Source organism: Lepisosteus oculatus, chromosome 15 (genome assembly GCF_040954835.1).
Source record: "Lepisosteus oculatus isolate fLepOcu1 chromosome 15, fLepOcu1.hap2, whole genome shotgun sequence".
Lineage (NCBI taxonomy): Eukaryota > Metazoa > Chordata > Actinopteri > Semionotiformes > Lepisosteidae > Lepisosteus > Lepisosteus oculatus.
Window position 1 is genome coordinate 17,730,118 of NC_090710.1, and position 19,108 is coordinate 17,749,225.

The 19,108-nt window shown below is 39.2% G+C and overlaps 1 protein-coding gene across 1 annotated transcript; it reads right to left on the bottom strand.

Moving 5' to 3' along the window:
- Positions 1–125: 125 nt before the first annotated feature.
- On the bottom strand, positions 126–18,829 carry LOC102699247 (interferon-induced GTP-binding protein Mx3-like). The gene is made up of 13 exons (XM_006639083.3): positions 18,737–18,829; positions 13,974–14,170; positions 12,399–12,536; positions 11,434–11,588; positions 9,879–10,017; positions 7,292–7,490; positions 6,526–6,604; positions 5,674–5,796; positions 4,711–4,852; positions 3,327–3,485; positions 1,967–2,043; positions 1,076–1,309; positions 126–733 (listed from the first exon to the last, which is right to left on the bottom strand). Exons 2-13 carry the CDS (start codon positions 14,161–14,163, stop codon positions 509–511), a joined length of 1,860 nt encoding a protein of 619 aa, XP_006639146.2. The 5' UTR covers positions 14,164–14,170; positions 18,737–18,829; the 3' UTR covers positions 126–508.
- Positions 18,830–19,108: the final 279 nt, after the last annotated feature.

Consider the following 19,108-nt stretch of genomic DNA (forward strand, 5'->3'; position numbering starts at 1 on the left):
AAAATATTAATGATGGATTTTCATTAGTCACTCACTACTTTTTTAATCAAGAACAAATTACTTTTTTATATAATCAATTTCTGTCTAGAAAGAAAATTAGTATGGTCTCCAAGAAAAGACATAAATTGCCATTTGCTTAGTTGTGTATTCATTTTTGAGAGGCAGGCATTAACATACAGAAAAAAAAATGTTCTCCTTAAACATGAATCAAGTACACCAACATCTTGAGGTTTTTTTTTAAATAAAAACATTGAGCAGTGAATATTTGTATGTTAATATACATACAAAACAGCCCAAACAAAAGAATTCTAAAGGGAACAACTAAGCCCTAAAGAAATGATACAGTACAGAATTATTAAGTATCTTTATACACACATCTAGCTAGGACTGCCACCCGGCTGATTTCTAAATGGAATGATCAATTTTCTGTAAGGCTAGACACTTTTTGACTGCAGAATTACTGAGTCCTAACCCCGCTGCATGTGCCCCTGCATGGAAGGATGAAGTGTTAAAAGTTGACAAGGTAGCTCCGCGCCTTGGTCAGGCGTTTGAGGCGGTTCTGCAGGACGCTTCTCTTGTTGCCAATGTCCAGGTCCTCCTTCAGGAGCTGGTCCACACTATCCTTATCCTGCAGCATGTGCAGCATCTCTCTCCGGAGCTGCAACGCCGATTCCTGCAGAATCAGGTACCGGATGACAAGGGGGATCTGGTCCGCGAGGCGCTGGGAGGCGATCTGGCGGATCCGGAGACAAGCAGAAATTGTGCACTGTGAGCAGGCAGATGCACAGGAACCAAAATCATGGTGGTTCAATCGTCGGCAAAAGTCACGCTGCATTTCAAACTTCACATATCCTTGTCTTTTTCAATAATGCAAGCTGAATCTCATTTATGCTTGAGGATTAAATGTTTGCAGATCACATTGGATCGTAATTTCCTTTCTCTTTACATTTGTCAAATAAACATGATTTATCAGTACTGAATCTAACAGAGGAATACAGTACATACAAGGCAAGAGCTGATTTAACAGCAAATTAACTTAAGACGTGGATACACCAACTTTGTGCTGATTACTTACGTTGTAATAGGATCTGAGGTGATACATCATTTCTTGTAAAGTGACCTGGGTGTTGATAGTGTAAGCCAGCTGGCTTACTACTTTTTTCCCCCCAGCCTCGTTTTCTTTCATTTCGTTCAGGCCGTTGCTGTAGATACTGTCTTGAGTGTACACCAGGAGCTCCATCTCAAATTGCGTCCTCAACATAGACTCAGCAATGACCTCTTTGTTCTGTTTTATGGCTTCGATTTTGGTCTAGACATGCAAAAGACACGGGCATGAAACAGCAGCCACGGCACATGGTTTTACAACTCACATCTGCAGCAACGACTTCCTTAAGACTGTACATCACATTTAAACAACAACAATAGGAAATCACATTGTTTACGTCAGCTTTTCAGAAATACCATATACTGTACAATACATACATACAGAATTATTTGGTTGTGTGTGGAAATTTACTTGCATTATTATTCAGACAAAAGAATGAAGTCAAAACAAAAAGTACTTTCCATCCTGTATTAACCAACAGAAGTGTTAAAAGTATAGTTTTATATTAAATATAAATAAACACTAATAGTAACATTTATAACACTAAAAGTAACTCTTTTTGCAGAACTATAATCCAGACATTAGGATTTTTACAATGTCATGGTTACAAATGTCTTTGGATTCTGTCCTGTGGATGCACAGTACATACTGTATACAGCAGAGGCAGATTCAAGGGCATGAAGAATGAGAAAAGCCCCTTTGGTCTATCCTGCTCTGACCCAGCCGACTCCAAAGAATCAGCTTTGAAAAACGCAGATGGATCTTTTCTCCCCAGCAAACCGAAATGTCTGGTGCAATGAACTGTTCAATTTTTGAATTGTTCATTCCAATGTGGCATTAGGATCATTTTAAAAAATGTACCTTGGCAGCCTTCAGTAAGTTTGGGTAGCCAGTCAGATCATTCAGAGCCACCTGTATGAATGACTTTTTCACAATATCTGGAAAAGAAATGATATTCATAATTGTTGCAAGAGAACTGGGTATTGCCCAAAAAGATTTTATCATGAAATACGTGCATGGAGAATTGCCTACGACTAAACATTAAGCAAGATTCCCAACTACTACTTTAGACATTTTAGAAAAATTACCTTTTCTACATACACAAAATAACAGATTAATATGCTTTTGGCTACTACAATGCCTACATTCATTCAATTACTTGTGACATAATATTCACATTTTTTATGCATACAGTGGTGATTATTAGCTCATAACTTATATGAGGGAAATTTGAAGGATGTGTCACTTAACATGCATTTCTGCTTTATTAATAACATTTGTCATGAAACTTTAGAAAGCAGCTTCAGCAACATTCCTGCCACACTCAAAAAGCCACTCAACAACAGAACAGAGCTCTTCCAGGACTCTTAAAGTTTACACTTCAAATTCAGCTTGGTTAAGAATGTCCTTTTGCATGTCCTTCCAGGTTTATTTCACAAAGTTAAATAGTAATACCTATGTTATGTAATGATTTGGCATAGGTGTTCTTTATTTTTGCATGTATTCCTTTATTTTATCAAGTGAATCAATTAAGACCAAATGCTTATTTACTATGATGACCCAAAGGCCCATTTTTACAGCTATCTTCTGTTGGAGTGATCTGAGTGAAGGATTCTTGCTCAGTTGTGCAACATCGCCCCCACCTAAAGATTTGGGTTCATGGCCCTTCATTCAGAGCTGTAACCAAAAGTCCACACGGTTGCCTAAACCTTAATAATATTGTCTTTATCATATATACCACTTTATAATTTTGAATAATATTGAAATACATATTTTGTTCAGTGCTTTGCAAAACATCAGGCTCCATATTTTGAGGTGAAAGCCCTGATTTATGGTTGAAAAATGGGAAATGGAAAATAATGGCCCAGTTTCACAAAACCCTTGGAAGCTTTCTGCATTTCACAGCTCCACTTCCCACTTCCAGCTTACAATGATACTGAACGCATGTACTGTATGTAAGAAATTCATGGAGTCTACATAGCTGAATGTTTTATCACTTGCATTCAAAAACAAGCAACTAAAGTCAGACATACAGAAAATTTGTGGCAAGAGTGTCTGCACACATCTATAGCCATAAAACATTGCACCTTGCACCATTAAAGAGGGGAAACTGTCCTGGCAGGCTGTAAACATGCAGGTGATGTCTTTAACCAATGTTGTCACAAGCTCTTCACACCACACTCCTCTGCCCATGCCCTGTCCTGTGCACTGACCCACTCACCTGTAACATCTTTTAGCTTCTTAATGGCTGGCTCTTCCAGTTGCTTGATCTGGTCCTTCACCATCATTTCAAAGGTCTTGTAGTTGATGAAGCCAGGGAGTTCTCTCCCTCGATAGTTGGTTTCATATTGATTCACCTCCTTGTCGACTCTTTGTCTGACTGTAGCACCACATGGGGATACAAGAATATAAGGTCTTTTCTTAAAATGCATTAACAAACAAAACTGAGAGACATGAAGGGTTGAGCTAAGCATGATTTCTAATAGATTAAAGGGTCTCCCAGAGCTTCTGATTCTTGTGTTTTAGTGTAAACCTTTGTGCTATCTTTGGGATCATTTCTAGTTTGTACACTCCTTTCAATTCATTGCAATTGAGCCTCCAACTACACAGAATACTTCCTGTAATAAACACTGGCACACAAACGTTGAAACATTTTTTCCTTTGTTTCTACTTCTTTTATACTGAAAGCCTAAGTTCAAGACTCTAGGTGTAAAGGAGTCACACCCAGTTCTTCAGGTTTTAGGTCCTATGTGTACAGTAATTTATTATAACTGTACATATTCCCACTGGTCATGGGAACTTCCAAGCTTACAAAAGAGGAAATCTTAAAACTGAACTTCAGGGAAGAGATTTGATTTTTGCAGTATTTTTCTGATGTTGCTGTTAACATATAACTATTTCAGTGACAAAGAGAGAAAGACACACTATAATAATGAGAAAGGAAACTCACTATATTAGGAACATGGAATGGACAATGGAACACAGCATCATGCTGGATGTGAGCAATAAATATCCACACACTTGTAACCAATAATGAAAATAGGGTGATTAAATAATGAACAACACTGGCATTAAAGGGAATCTGTGAAAAGGGACAGTAGTATGTGCTCTCTGCTGTGACAATTAATAAAAAGATATTTGACTCACATGCTTATTTTTATAGCTCTTTTCTTTCTGATTCAAGTTTTCATTTAAAAAAACAAACTCTGTCTCTGTCTGGAGCTGTTTCAGCAAAAAAGGTTGCTGAATATGGCAGGAGTACTACTTTATATCCCCCCTTTTTCTATCCAATTCTAATTGTGCCCCATGTATAAAGTTTTCTTAGTAGGTTTACATTGTTTTCATGGTACTGGAGTTTTTCAAATAACATTTTGTATTACATCAGTATTCATTAAGAGTCCAGTTTTATTGGAGACTAAAAGTTGAGATGTTTATCACGCTGTTAGCTGTATCCAAGGTAAGACCTGCTGCATCACATACACCTGTGTCTGAAGTATGAACCAGGAAACAAAGAAGTTGAAAAGAATGTGTAACTTAAAACCTGTTTGTCAAAGGACAAAGAAAATTATTGTTCCACACAGCAACTAAAGGGGTGTCAGACTCACATGTGATCCCAGATTCATCAAGCTGTTCCTTCCATTTACCAAACTCCATTCGCAGCTTTGCAAACAGATTCATTTTGCGTCCATTCTTCAGTTCTTCACCGGTAGTCAGATTAATGATATCGTGAGTAAAAGCAGTGACTTTCTGTCAGAGAGGTAACCACAAGAAAAGGGGAGATAACAACATTTAAGAATGATACATTTTCTGTTCCTTGTTTGTGACTAGACCTAAAAAACTCTTTCACGGCCTGAGATAAATAACAAGTTTAAGAAAAACTCTACTAAGGTTCCCAGCTTTTATTCCTATTAAAGCAATTTGACTGGACAAGCCCTTTGCTGTGACAAAGCTAATTATTTAAAATGGACTCCCTTTTCAGATGAAACACAGGTTATCTATACCTGTTCTGGAGAGCCAGAGCCATGCTGAGTTAATGGCATCTTTGGGCAGCGAACAAGTCAAGACCCAGATCTGAATTAAATGTAAACTTTAATTCTCCAGACCAACACATATCCTTCCAATGAATTGAGAACTGCTATCAAGCACTAGTTTGTTAGTTTGCCTTTGCTAAGGAGCTCAACCCTACTTTTTACAAGCAATTACACCAGGGATAGATCAAATGCCAGAGTCTTGAAAGGTCTGGAAAGGTTGCCAGAGGCTGGACTGAGGTTGTGAAGCCCAGTTTTCCCAGGTATCACAGAGGAGCAAATCAGGAAAGGGAGCAGAATGTGAATCAGAAAACTGGAACTTGAGGAGAGGGACAAGTAAGAGACCAGAAGATGCCCAAAGAGACCAGAAGAGGACTAAAATGGGGTATACGTAGGAATGATGAATTGGGAAAAGGTGAGGCAAAGTAATAACAATACTACTCAAAGCCAGGTACAGAAGACAAAACCAAGCAGAAAGATGGAAATCATAATTAAAATTACAGTGAGTACATGATTATGTCTCATATCGATAAAACTTACATCAATCAAGAAACCCATTTTCTCCATGGGGTCTGCTGGTGGTCCCTTTCCATATCTCTCAAGCTCGGCACTGGTTTCTGCAAGCTTGGCTTCAATTTGTTCCTCTAATGCCGGCAGCGATTTCTTGAAAAAGAATATTAATGACACAATGGAATTTCCTGTAGCTCTGAGAATCTGATATAAGACCTTTCTCACCCGAAGTCTACCCCCCAGAACCAAATTATTATTTTTTCATTTCCCTCTTCCCTCGGGGTCTCCATTCAGATCAGTTTTCAAATGACATTACGAGGTCTAGAGGTTTATAACTAAGCTCTGGTTAGTGAGTCATGCAACTAAACCACTCTTATGAAGATGCCAATAGCAACAGTTGAGACTGTCCTTATTAAAGTTTCTGGTGACACACTTGCACATTTCTATTAGTATTTATGCACAGATGACTTGTGTTTTCCTATGGAAGTATTGTATTTCCAGTGAGGTAGAGAAATAACACCATGATTCACTGTAGCAAACCTTTGTCTGAGCTGTATTGCATAAACCACATAAATGTTTTCAAATGCAAACATTGTGCAGTAAAGTGAGCTTGTATCATGACAAAACCTGTGGGAAGTGTAGTAAAATATCATTATAACCTGACACAACCAATGAGCAGGCAATGTACAGTAAAGCATGGTGCTGTCCTGAGAAAAAACTAGTGAAGGACATAAGAAAAGCAAGGATAACTACTGTACATGTAGAGACAAACTAAGAGAAAGTGACAGATCTCCATTTGAGAAACTCTCCCTGTTGTACATAAATGTTATTTACACCTTTCTTGTTGAATGTCCTTGAACACAGTCAAAATAAAACCCTTACATTGATGTGCTCCACCAGCTCCAGAGTTAGCTTCTCAGCCAAACAAGGAATTGTAGCATATCCTTCTTCCAAAAGTGTGCTGAGGAGATGACAACACAAAAAAACACAAAAAATCATTCAGTAACCTTTCTGCAGTCTGACCGCAGGACACAGTATTCTAATGGAAGCATTACCATACCAGGATGGATACACATATTACATTACACCACTCAATATAGTCATGAACTCTCAAGTAGCTCTGCACCCTGTTAACTTATAATTCTTCACTTCCTGAAAGAGAGGAAGTGTAAAACAACATGCTACAGAGATGTCATACTTGTGGTCTCCTGGGAGTGTTCGATATGTGGAAGGTTTGCCAATTACAAGACAAAGAACCAGTCTTTTCAGTCAATCACTGGCAATGGGAGTAAATGGACAAAAAGCACACTCAGAGACACACTCGCCGCACGACAAAAGTCTGGCAATGTTTCCATCTGTCAAATGTCATCTCTCATTTGTTCATGTATACTGCACGCAGATGAGTTTCTGTTTCTGCATTATGACAATGTTTACTTCACAAACCCACTGCAGCATATGCTGGATTAAATTCTATATGTGCAGAATCAACAATAAAAGCAATCTACAGTATAAAAACACACTAGTAACTTAGATCATCATACAACAGCAACCCCAGTGATCAGCCAGGACACTGCCCCGTCTCAATAAGAAAATAAAGACAGAGAGCTTGATAAGAAAAACAATTGTTGTTGACAAGCATGATAATAACCTGAAATTTGGGTGGTCCTCAAAGAAGGTCTTCTCCTTTTCAGATGCTTCATCCAGAGACACCTTGTCATTGATCTCCTTCTGCCCTCGGCATTTGACAATCATGTAGCCTTTACTGAGGGTGATGATCTGGTTGCGGACGATCTCCACAATGGTCTCTTCTGTCCCTTTGTCCACCAGGTCAGGCTTTGTCAGAATACCTGCAGGTTTTTAATATGGACCTTTTAAAACAGCAGGGGGCTGTTTCACAAAGGAGGCTTAATTCTGGATTTTCTCTCGTTATCCAAATTGAATTAACTGACTTCAGGATTACTCCGGTTTCACAAAGGCAAGCTCTGGTTTAAGCTATCTGATTAAAGCAATTCACATTTAAACAATTTGACTAACTGCACATTCACACTACACTTCAGAAGGCAAGGAGGGTCAAGCATTGAATTCTTCAGAATTCAGCATAACCACAGAGAAAAAACGTGCATCTTAATCCAGTGACTAACAGTTATGGCTCCTCATGGAAAACTATCAGGATAAAATCTGTTGTAATAGTGAGGAGATAAAGATGTACAATATATTGTTTTTATGTACCAGTAATTTATGGATTTACAGTATCTTGACAACACTGAGAGGACCTGTCAGCAAATTAAGACAAAATGCAAGAATATTATTCACAGTGGTGCTGTATAATATAGTATAGTGCAATCCACTGAATGAAAATGACTCATAATTTTAGCCAACAAAAGAAGCGTGAGCAGAATAAGACTGGAGGAAGAGGAAGTATCATCATCAATACAATAAAGTATTCCTTTACTGTGTTGTTGTCTTTTTCCCCAACATTTTTTTGGAGTGAATCATGTATAGATGAGGCTCCCCCTCAGATTGCAGACAGTCTGAAGCCAGATAAAAGTGTGACCTAATTACAATGTATAATGCAAAAAAAGTAACCTAAATGAAATCAGAAACAAAAATATAACCTAAAATAATTGGTCACTGTTTCACTAAAATGAAGATCAGCTATGATGTTCTCTCTCAGCTCTGGGAATACCCTCAGACAGAGCCATGTTGTTAATGTGACACATGTGTTACAGATCATGATAACACAGGAAACATTGTCATGACGGAAACTGTACATTATGAATGCCTAAGTTTAGGTCACACCCATTGCAGGCACACACATTTAAAAACTTATTTTGATAGAGTGTTTTGTGTAATTAATGTTAATTTTTTAGACTGATTGATTTGATTGATTTGGCCTCGTGGGTACTTTAATGAGGTCTGTGCAGTTCAGAGCACCTGTTATATTACGAAATTCTAAGATTTTTGTTATATACAATATAAAACATTACCAACTATTTAATGAAATCCCTGTTTGATGGCACTTGCTAATGTATGGCCTGGAAACACAAATTAACACAAAAACTGTTTTATTGCAAACATCACTTCAGCTATTGCACAACACACTCTTGCTTTACTTAAACACTCCCAGTCAACAAAACAGTAAAAAACTGCACCAGTAACAAGGAATCTCAACCATAAGAACACGTTTTGAGTTTGTTTAATGCTGAGCTATGATGAGCCGTATAAACAATTGCTTGTTAATATAAAGTGTACCCTGTCTGCTGAAGTGCTATCTTTCAAATAAAAATCATCAGTGAACTGTAAAGGGTATTGGTGATCTCTAAACTTTCATTCTTTCCACAAAACTCTAATGTCAAGTGGATCCCTGAAGTGATGGTATTTTTGCAATGGGATTTGTTGGTCTTTAAGTCAAGCTCTTAAACACTAAGTCAAGCTAAGTTTGATACAATACAATTTGACATGGATACAATTCAGTCCTGCATTGTGAAACTGAAAATCCAGACGTTTGTCAACACATTTACTAAAGTTATCTGGTTAACTGAGTAGTCTTGCTTTGTGAAACAGCCCCCACATCCTGAAATCTAAAGACAACCTCAAACATATCATAGAAAACAAAAGTATGGAGACAACTTGGTAATCTTAATGACATCTAAGGAACAGGTCGCCGTCAACTCATCAGTACATAAAGGCTTGGAATAATTTAGTTTTAAGTTTGACCAGTGAAGGAGCTGAAGGTAGAGGCAAAGGTGATTTGATCAATTACGTATTTCATAAGTCACTGGATATAAAAATATTGACATTCTGGAAAAAGGCAGATTATAAAATGCAAGCCGTACATTCCTTTCAGTCTGCCACTATTCTCTTCCCATTACGTTTCTATACAGTTAATGAAAGGGCACTGGCAAATAGGTACATAAAAAGTACTGCACATGTCATTCCACTGTGTACCTGGAACTCTTGAAATATTTCCCAGTCCAGGTTTTTTTTTTTACATTTTCCCTTCTACTTGTTATATTTTATACCAATTTGGTCTGGAATGAAATATATAAGAAAAACTAAAAGAAGGCCACAGAGCAAGCCAGTCCAGACACACCTCTCAGGCAGTTGACCTATATGAAGGCAATGGTTTATTATGAATGCAGGGTGAGAAAATCCCTAATATCTTAGATAGAAGCTATATTAATATTGAAAGACATCAATATGTATCACAAAGACATGGAATATGTATCACATACCAAGAGTCCTCTCTCCCTCAGGGTCCACCTCCTGGGCCATCTGCAAGGCCTCTGTTGTTGCAATGTCAACATTGCAGGGCACCACCACCAAGTTGATAGTCTCCTGCCGCTGTATGAACTTCCTTATCAGCCTCTTGATCTGCAGTGAGGCAGAGGTGTCTTTAACATTCCGCAATCTGAACTTATAATATGGGTCTCAAGACCTGCCCGGCTGCCTTACTGTAACGAACAGTTCTTTCTGGGCCCTATGCAGATGACACGATCCAGATTAGTGAGGAAACACTGGTGAAAAAGCCATGCAGGAGTGGGTATGGAGAGGGGGGCGTGTCCAAGGGGTGCAGGTATCCAGGGGTAGTGATTACGGGGCGAACAATCCATGTAAAGTCCAAACGGGGAATCCAAGACAAGAGTGAGAGTCCTTAACTAGGCGATCCATCTGGGGATTAAAACACGGGAACTGAAGGGGAATCAGGAACTGAAGGTTAAAAACATAACGCAGCAGGACCCGGGCTCTCACGATGGGGGGAATCAATGAGGAGCGTTGGATAGTGTCTGAGTCTGGCTTTTAAGGTAGAACAGAAATGGAGAACAGGTGCAGATAATGGGGCAGAACAAGGAAGGGCTGGAGCGCCCTTAAGAGGGGGAGTTGCGATCGTGACACCTTACCACATGTTATAATGTGACAGAGTGGAAAATGGAGGCTTTGAAGCATGAGACAAAGGCTGCACCGTTCTGACTTCATGACAAAATCACTGACAAAGTCTGTTAATGCTCCTAAAGGACAGGAATCGCACACCTTTTACTCACCATAAAAAGTAAACAAAACACATATCAAGATCAAGTGTATTTCTGAATCATATGGATATGTTTGATAAATCTTTTTTTTATTTTCCACATTAAACCTTCTTCATCAGGTCTACATTATTTTCACTTAATAGTAATAAAACTAAACGATTGGCCAGCAGCCATATCACCCTGCAACTCACAACTGTCAGCCCACTGAACCTAAGCAGGTGTGAGCCTGGTCAGTACCTGGATGGGAGACCTCCTGGGAAAAACTAAGGTTGCTGCTGGAAGAGGTGTTAGTGGGGCCAGCAGGGGAAGCTCACCCTGCAGTCTATGTGGGTCCTAATGCCCCAGTATAGTGACAGGGACACTACAGTACACTGTAAACAGGCGCCGTCCTTTGGATGAGACATAAAACTGAGGTCCTGACTCTCTGTGGACATTAAAAATCCCAGGGCGTTTCTCGAAAAGAGTAGGGGTGTAACCCCGGTGACCTGGCCAAATTTCCCATTGGCCCTTGAATTGGCTTCATTACTCTGCTCTCCTCCCCACTAATAGCTGATGTGTGATGAGCGTTCTGGCGCACTACGGCTGCCGTCGCATCATCCAAGTGGATGCTGCACATTGGTGGTGGTGGAGGGGAGTCCCCATTACCTGTAAAGTGCTTTGAGTGGAGTGGCCAGAAAAGCGCTATATAAGTGTAAGCAATTATTATTATTAAAACCTAAGCTGTTTAAAATGTCAACTACTGGCATGGACAAAACCTTACCTGTTCACCAATATCTTCTGGCTGTCCTTTCACAGCCACTCGAGCAATCCCAGGCAGATCGATCAGGGTCAGGTCTGGGACATCACTTGAGGCGATCTCCAGGCTGATTAACTCATCTGAGATGCCAACTCCAACACCTGCCATCTCATTCTGAGCTGGATGAACACAGACGCAAGAGAACACAGGTCTGAGCTGAGCACAAAGGATATGCGACATATTTAGCTTCTTTTGGAATCAAATAAAATTCTAGCTTATCACAACATTTTCAAAATATTTTAAGGAAAATTGGAACTCTAAATGTTGTGAATTCTCCTTACAGTATATGATTTAAGATTTGGAAACCAATTAATTTTATACAATTGAGTGTAATTGCATTATGCATTTCATTTTTCATTTTTGAAGGGTCACTACACAAATGTGACCATTATTTAATCGTGAATCCAGTGAGCTTAACTGCAAAGGAAAAATAACAATGTGGAATAGAATCCAACACAATAAAACAATTAACCTATCAGCTACTCGCAGGGGGTTCTTGGCACAAATCTTAACTCTTCCAGTGTCAGACATTTCTGTAAATGAGACATTGAACTGAGGTCCCATTCTAAATGTCCTTACTGTTGTCAATACATGGATCATTGCCTGGTTGGACAATGTAATCTCAATAAAGGTATTGTATCTGCCAGACAACTTATATTATTATTTATGTTGTTATTGTTAAGGTGTTAAGGAGTGGAAATGAAGAAAGATTTTGTCATCCCATCTCCACAGGCCCGCTGTGTGAAGAATGGTTGGTGGCCCTTATCACCGCTTATAAGCTTCACTGATTTTAAATAGGACTGATAAGACAATATGTGAGGAGATGCCTTTTTTATTTGAACATAGAAGTAGGTAATGTAAGTGAATGTAAACAGGAAGCGTCATATTTGATCAAAATAGAAAATAAGTCTGAGGTGGCTCAAACCCACCTTCTCTGATTTTCTGCTCCACATCGGAGGGAAGTAAAATGTCCTCCTCATGACCTTGGTAGCTTATTTTCGCTGTCCAGTCATCTTCTTCCCTTATCTTCTTCAGCTTCAATTCCAAGGGGCACCTTGTAACAATGCCTATTAAAAATGTCAGATATGTATGTCTACTGAAACAGATCTTCTGGCCCTTTGCAGACAGTGACTCAATCTCAATAGACAGATGATACTAGCTTTCTAGTTCTGAAGCAATCAGGAGTATGTTCAATTCAGAGGGCATGCAACTTAACAGCTCTGTAAGCATGACGTTCAAATCCATCCTGGGTGAAAAATATTCAATTTAAAGAACAGCGCATACAGCTAAGATGAACAATTATCTGAATTCATAAGTATATTTTCGGATGTAATTTCTTGGAAGGAAACTTGAATAATACTGACAAAGGCTCAGTAGCACTTTAAACTGAGAAAAGGTGTTGGGTAGAAAGACAAAAATAACTGCCTCATCTCTGTTGTGTTTTTTTCTGGCTGGACTTAATCATGAGCCTATTTGCTTTTTTATCCTATTAAAACTGTATTTCTCAAATGATTCTGTAATTAGAAAAACTTATCATGCAATGTATAGTGATAAACAATTAAGATACCATGACAATCTTTGAATATAGATCACACAATATAATGTATTTTGGCCTAGACCAAATTAAAATTAAAAGGAATGATTAGTCAGCACTGTTTCTGAAATTCATAGAATTCAACACAATGCAACACAGTCTTGTAAAAATGATGCTTTAATGAGCACTACTCTTATTTTTCCAGATGCCATGACTGACAACTGTGGAGAGAAACCAGGCACCAGCTACCATTCCTCATCTGTTAAATTGTTTTAGGATGATTGGTAGTGTAAGAGACTGTCTAATTCCCAGTGTTGAACAACACTGAGCTGGTAAAGGAAAAAATGACAGTGTGAGGTACAGCACAGTTCATGCTGAGTTCCAATGAGGATTTGTTCCTACAGTATAAAGGGTAGTCCAATTGTCCGGTGTTATGTGAACTACATCTTGTGACCAGATTCCTTTGTATTCCTTTCACTGTTAGTGTGGACAAGCAAAACAGAAATGTCTCATTTTCCAATTCAACTTTTTGTATTTGAAATGCTCAGCTCAGTACAGCTAGGGTTACTGATGCATTTCCTCATGCACACAATGTTCAACTGTTGGACTGGCTTTCCGCAGAACATTTTTGGAATGAGTTGGGTCGTCATGTTCAACACAAGCAGACTGTTGCAGCGCTGTTTCAGTATCAGTAGAGAGTCAGATGCCTTTGACAGTCAATGCCATGTAGGCTTCAGACATACACAATGTGCATGTGCAATAATACTCATATCAACAAATGGAATTGTATACTGTGACTCAACTTCAGAAAAGCCCAATGAAAGCTAGGTAAAATAAAACAGGTGAAATGCAAAGAAAAGTTAATCAATGATCTTCGCCACAGTCCTCCAAAGAGCTGCATGTCCCATCCCTGGAGAGGGTGCAGTCTCAGAAGCAGCTACTGTTCTGTGGCTGCAGGGCAAGCACTTACCACTCCCCCTGGGCAGGGCTACTCCTGACAGAGCCTCCAGCACAGAGCTCTTCCCCGAGCTCTGGTCTCCGATGACAGCGATGGCTGGTAGGCCCAGGTCTTTCTCCACTCCGAGAGACCGCAGGGAGTCGATCAGGTCAATACAGGGCCGCACCTTCTCCTCATATTGGCTGTAAAGTGTTTTGTTCATTGCTGCCCTATGGACAAATTTGATCCATGGCACCAATGTCATTACTGCGTTTAAATTTTAAATACATAAGATAATAGTACATCAATTTTAAATACATAGAATGGTTACAAATAAGAGGTATCAATTCGGCCCATGTAACTCATTAGTAGTTACAACAAAACCTGGCATTACCTGCTTTGTTACACTGCTTAGATGACGTCAAAGACAGATGCATAACAACGTTATATACAGTATATGATATAACTTTAGTTAACATTTAGCAATTAGCTAATTGATCCAAGGATCTCATCCAACAATTTCTCGAGAGAAGCCAAAGTACCAGCTTCAACAATGCTTCCTCTCAGGATCCAGTTCCAGACAGTACTTTTCTTTCCAGTATGTCTGTTTTACCGGTTATTTAAGCCTGATCTGCTTCTGTCCTCACCCCCTTTTCTGTCCCGGTATCACTCAGGCATCCTACCTACAGTGATTTTGGCTCCAGTAAAATTTTCTGTGTCACTTCTTCCAATTCGCTTAGTGAAAGAGCAAGCATCGGCCCTCCCTCCGACTCTGGGAGGAAGAATAAGCTCCCACTGCCCACCATCATTCTGCCGAACATGCGCTCACTGAGGAGTAACCTAGACGAACTGCATGCCAGCGTGCGGTTCCTGCACAAGTTTCGGGATGCCTGCATTCTAGCTTTTACAGAGACTTGGCTGGACGAGACCGTGAAGGACAATGTCGTCAAGCCTGAGGGGTTTTCTCTACACAGAACCTGAAAGCACAGGTAAACATAACGGCAGAGTGGTCTGCTTGATGATAAATAACCGCTGGTGTCAGAACATCACCGTCCGTGAGAGTGTGTGCACGCCTGACATCGAACTGCTCAGTGTTTCTCTACGCCCCTTCTATCTCCCTTGAGAATTTCTGCAGCTTTTTATTCCACTTGTCTATATCCACCCTAAAGCGAATGCGGTAAAGGTTTCCAATATAAGTTTTGATGGTTCCCAGAAACTGGACACTATATCTCCAGATGCTCCTAAATTTACTTTAGGAGACGTTAACAGCTGCACGCTAAATAACAGTCTTTCAACGTATTACCAATATGTGACCTGCCCCACGCGGTTGAACAAAATCATTGATTGTTGCTATAGGACAGTCCCTAATGCCTACTCATCCCTTGCAAGACCTCCACTGGGCAACTCCGACCACAACACTGTGCTTCTCAGGTCGATCTACCAGCCGCTGTTCAAGAGGATCAAACCAGAGACAAGAATAGTAAAAGCCTTGGACTCGGAGAGCACTGAACAGCTTCGGGATTGCTTTGACTGCACGCAATGTGACGTGTTTAAAAACACATCAACAAATCATGAAAGCTCGAGAGGAGTATGAACACTCAAGTATTAGCGTCTGCTGTATGGACGTAGCTAAGTGCGTAGGCTGCGTATTTGACACATAAACTAATTTTATTAAAATAGAAAATATGAAAATCCGTCCCAAGCGTTCTGAAACCGATTAAGTAAATTACAGATGAAAACTTTACATAATGTTTTAATTCTTCAACTTTTAATTCCCAATCTTTCAGTGCGCACAACACATTTCCAGGGTCATCTGACACACCAGTGGTACACACACAGTACCATAGTTTAAGAACCACTGCATTAATACATTTCTGTCCCTACTCAGGATCTCAGTTTCCTCTTATGTTCCTCAGTTTCTCTTTATTTCCAACCTACCTTTTTTACCTTCTCTAAAAAATCACTTTAAAAGTCCAATGTGTGGCAGAAACTTGGTTTCTCAACTACTCCTTAAAAGACAGAATAGCATTCTTTTCTATAACATTGCCTTTTAATAAAGACATTCAACTGTTTACCAAACATGCTTCTTCAATATGATTTGAAGCTTATTATAGAGGAAAGACCTTCATAACCTGATGGATGCCTGACAGGTCCTAGATCCCCCCTTTCAGATACCTCGTTTGCATTATGCAAGCTGTACCCCTTCATAATTTGTACATTCCTTTAGAGGAGTCAAAAGCAGTCTGTTGTATAGTAATCAACAAGTGTGCTCTCATTCTCTCATGATATGACTTACTGTAGCTGTCCTGCAATGAGTTTATTGTTATTTAAATCATTTTGCTGGCTCTCACTTTTTCATCTCCAGAAATCCAGGATCTTTGTTCAAGAAACAGACCCCTTAGAGGTGTGACTTTGAAAACTCATATTCAGCCATTTGAATTACAAATCCAATGGAGATTCCTTTATAATACAGTAGGCATATTTTCTTGTTCTCCTTTATTACTTATGGCTGGGTGTGGGTTATGAGGATTCCCCTCTGGTTTTATGAGGATTAACTAGCAGTTAAGAGTTAGAGGATGCACACAAAGTTGTGTTTAAGTAATGAACTCGTGGAAGGTAATTGGGTACAGAAACAGGGGCAGGTTAAAAAAGAATGGTTTGGAGAAAAGTGAGAGACCAAGTGGACAGAGCAGAGACAGGATAGATTGAAATAGTATGCTAAGGGAAGAAAGAATGGAATGCACAAAGTTACGATTGAAACAAAACAGTCTTGAGAAAATCAACGAAACAGAGCACTGATTAGAGAACAGTTGAAGATTATAGACAATACTGAGTTTTGAAGAAAGAGAAAGGTTTACCTCACCAAGGAGATAGATGACCTGAGAGAAGCTGCTTGTTATACTTGGAAGCACAATTTCTCCTATTTGAGCTATGTACTGTATGTTACTCACAGGGGGGTACTTACTGTAGTGGCACATGGTCAATTGGCTGGTTTGAAGCATGAGTTTGCAAAGTGAGGTGTTGATTCTTGTGAGTTTGTATTCTGTAAGTGGATTAGTGCCTGAGTTAGTGCAACACAGTTTGTAGAGGATTGTGCAGTTTTGGGAAGGTGCTCTGGTGCTATGAGGCTTGGATAAAAAAAAATGTGCACAGGTACAGTATGTAACTACTCTTTGGGTTCTAATGACCGGCAAACAACACTAGATGGCGTAGTCAAGCTCAGGATGGGATTGCTCACAAGTTGCTGTTCTGTGGGCCATGCAGTTGTCCTCTTAGGTATAAGATTGTTCCAATTCCACCATGTTCAGAATCGATATCTCTTTAATCATTTGCCAAACCCCTTCTCTACCCACCTCCACAATAAAATTGGTTAAATTGGCTAAATTGGTTTTGGGTGAACAGCTTATTTCTTTATAGCAGGGCCGGCCCTTGGCTTAGGCAAACTAGGCGGCTGCCTAGGGCCCCTCAATGGGCAAGGCAACTTTTGTTTCTAATGGGCACGTTCACAAATTTAAAAGACAAATTCCAACCAGTGAATCTTTCTGTTGTTACTGTGCTAATCTAAAGTTTAATGTTTGTTAGTTATAAATCATAATATTATTGGCTGTAAATGTAAGTGTAGAAGTTAATTTCACTGTAGATGTTGAAAAGTATCAGTGCGGATTCAGCTGCTGCCACACCGAGTGTTGATCGCTCAGTTTCGGAAAGTAGTAAATGGTGTGATGATCATTACATCTAATGTGTAATGAAACATTACAAGTGACCTTTTACTTGCATTACAAGCTATGTTGTAGTGGTTTTAAATTAAAATAATTTAGTTGCAACTGGCAAACGCACATTGTCTTCCCAAAGGACGTACCTATTGGGTGCCGAGAAAAGTTAAGTGTAGAAAAGATTTCGAAACCGTCATTGTAATAACGCTTTTGTATTTCATTTGATTTCGAGTCAATCAGATCCATTTAACATACAAACGGAAACATTTTATAGCTAGACACGTAGACTGCTTGAGGTGTTTTACTACCACGTTTCATGTTAACACTTTCATTTTTAAAATACTTATCTTTGTCAAATGTGTAATTTATTATTATGTGTTCTTCAAATGTGATTAATAAACGTTTTCTAGTTATACATTTATTTCATTTAATTGTTCTAAATAGTAAAATAAGGCTGGTATGGGAGCTGATAATAGTAGCATATGCACAAATTGTTATCTGGAGGTAGCCCTAATAACTTTGGGTCTCCTTTATAGTTATACATTTTATCTGATGCTTAATTCCAACTATACTGTAGACTCAGTAGCCATTCTGACAGTTAAGGTGTGGCCACACAAAATATTTTTAAAGAACCTTTATTTTTCCCATGTCTTTATCTGACGCAACGGTTTCTCTCGACGAAAGGCTGAGTGCATCCTTGCTCAACCGGCTCACCGGTTTTGCCGGCTTTGGACAGCGGTAGTGCTACAAATAAAAACAGTAACTGGATGAAAGCAATGGCTCTTCAAGATTTATTTAAAGAACAGACGCACATCTGACGAAACATGCAATCTTCAATATATCGTTAAAGGTGTAAAGATAAGAGGTGAAAGAAATACATTATCCTTAACACCAATCCCTTTCAACATTTGATGCACCTCATGCAGTACCCACATGGAATGTGTTTTCACTGTTAACAATCCAGTGGTTTTCAAATGTTACAATGTCACAGCGTCTCTAGTTAAACTGCAGTAAAATAACAAAGTAATTGAATAATTATCATGGTATAGCTTCACCAACAAATGTCAGCATAATGTACTGTACCCGTCTCTCTGCGGCCCGTACTGTATCTTCTATTGATCTGTGAGCGAGAGCGATGATGCTCAGTCCTCCACTGAGGTGCGCTGTGCTGTGAGATTGCCAATCTGGTTTGTTTGGAATGCGTTTTGTAGCAAACGAAAGCAGCGTCTAACAACGTAGAAATTCGAAAACGAAACTACTGTATATGAATGAGAGTAGGTTTCGTTTCTCCTCAGAACATCATTAACATTTTTATATCCTAGCTAATGCAGGAGGGGGAATACTTCTTTAAATATAGAGTTTATTCACCTGTATCTACACTTGTGAAATGGCGTGTTTAAAATGTACGTGTAATTGTAATAGTTTCGGGTTCAGCGAGGACTGACTCAGTGATTC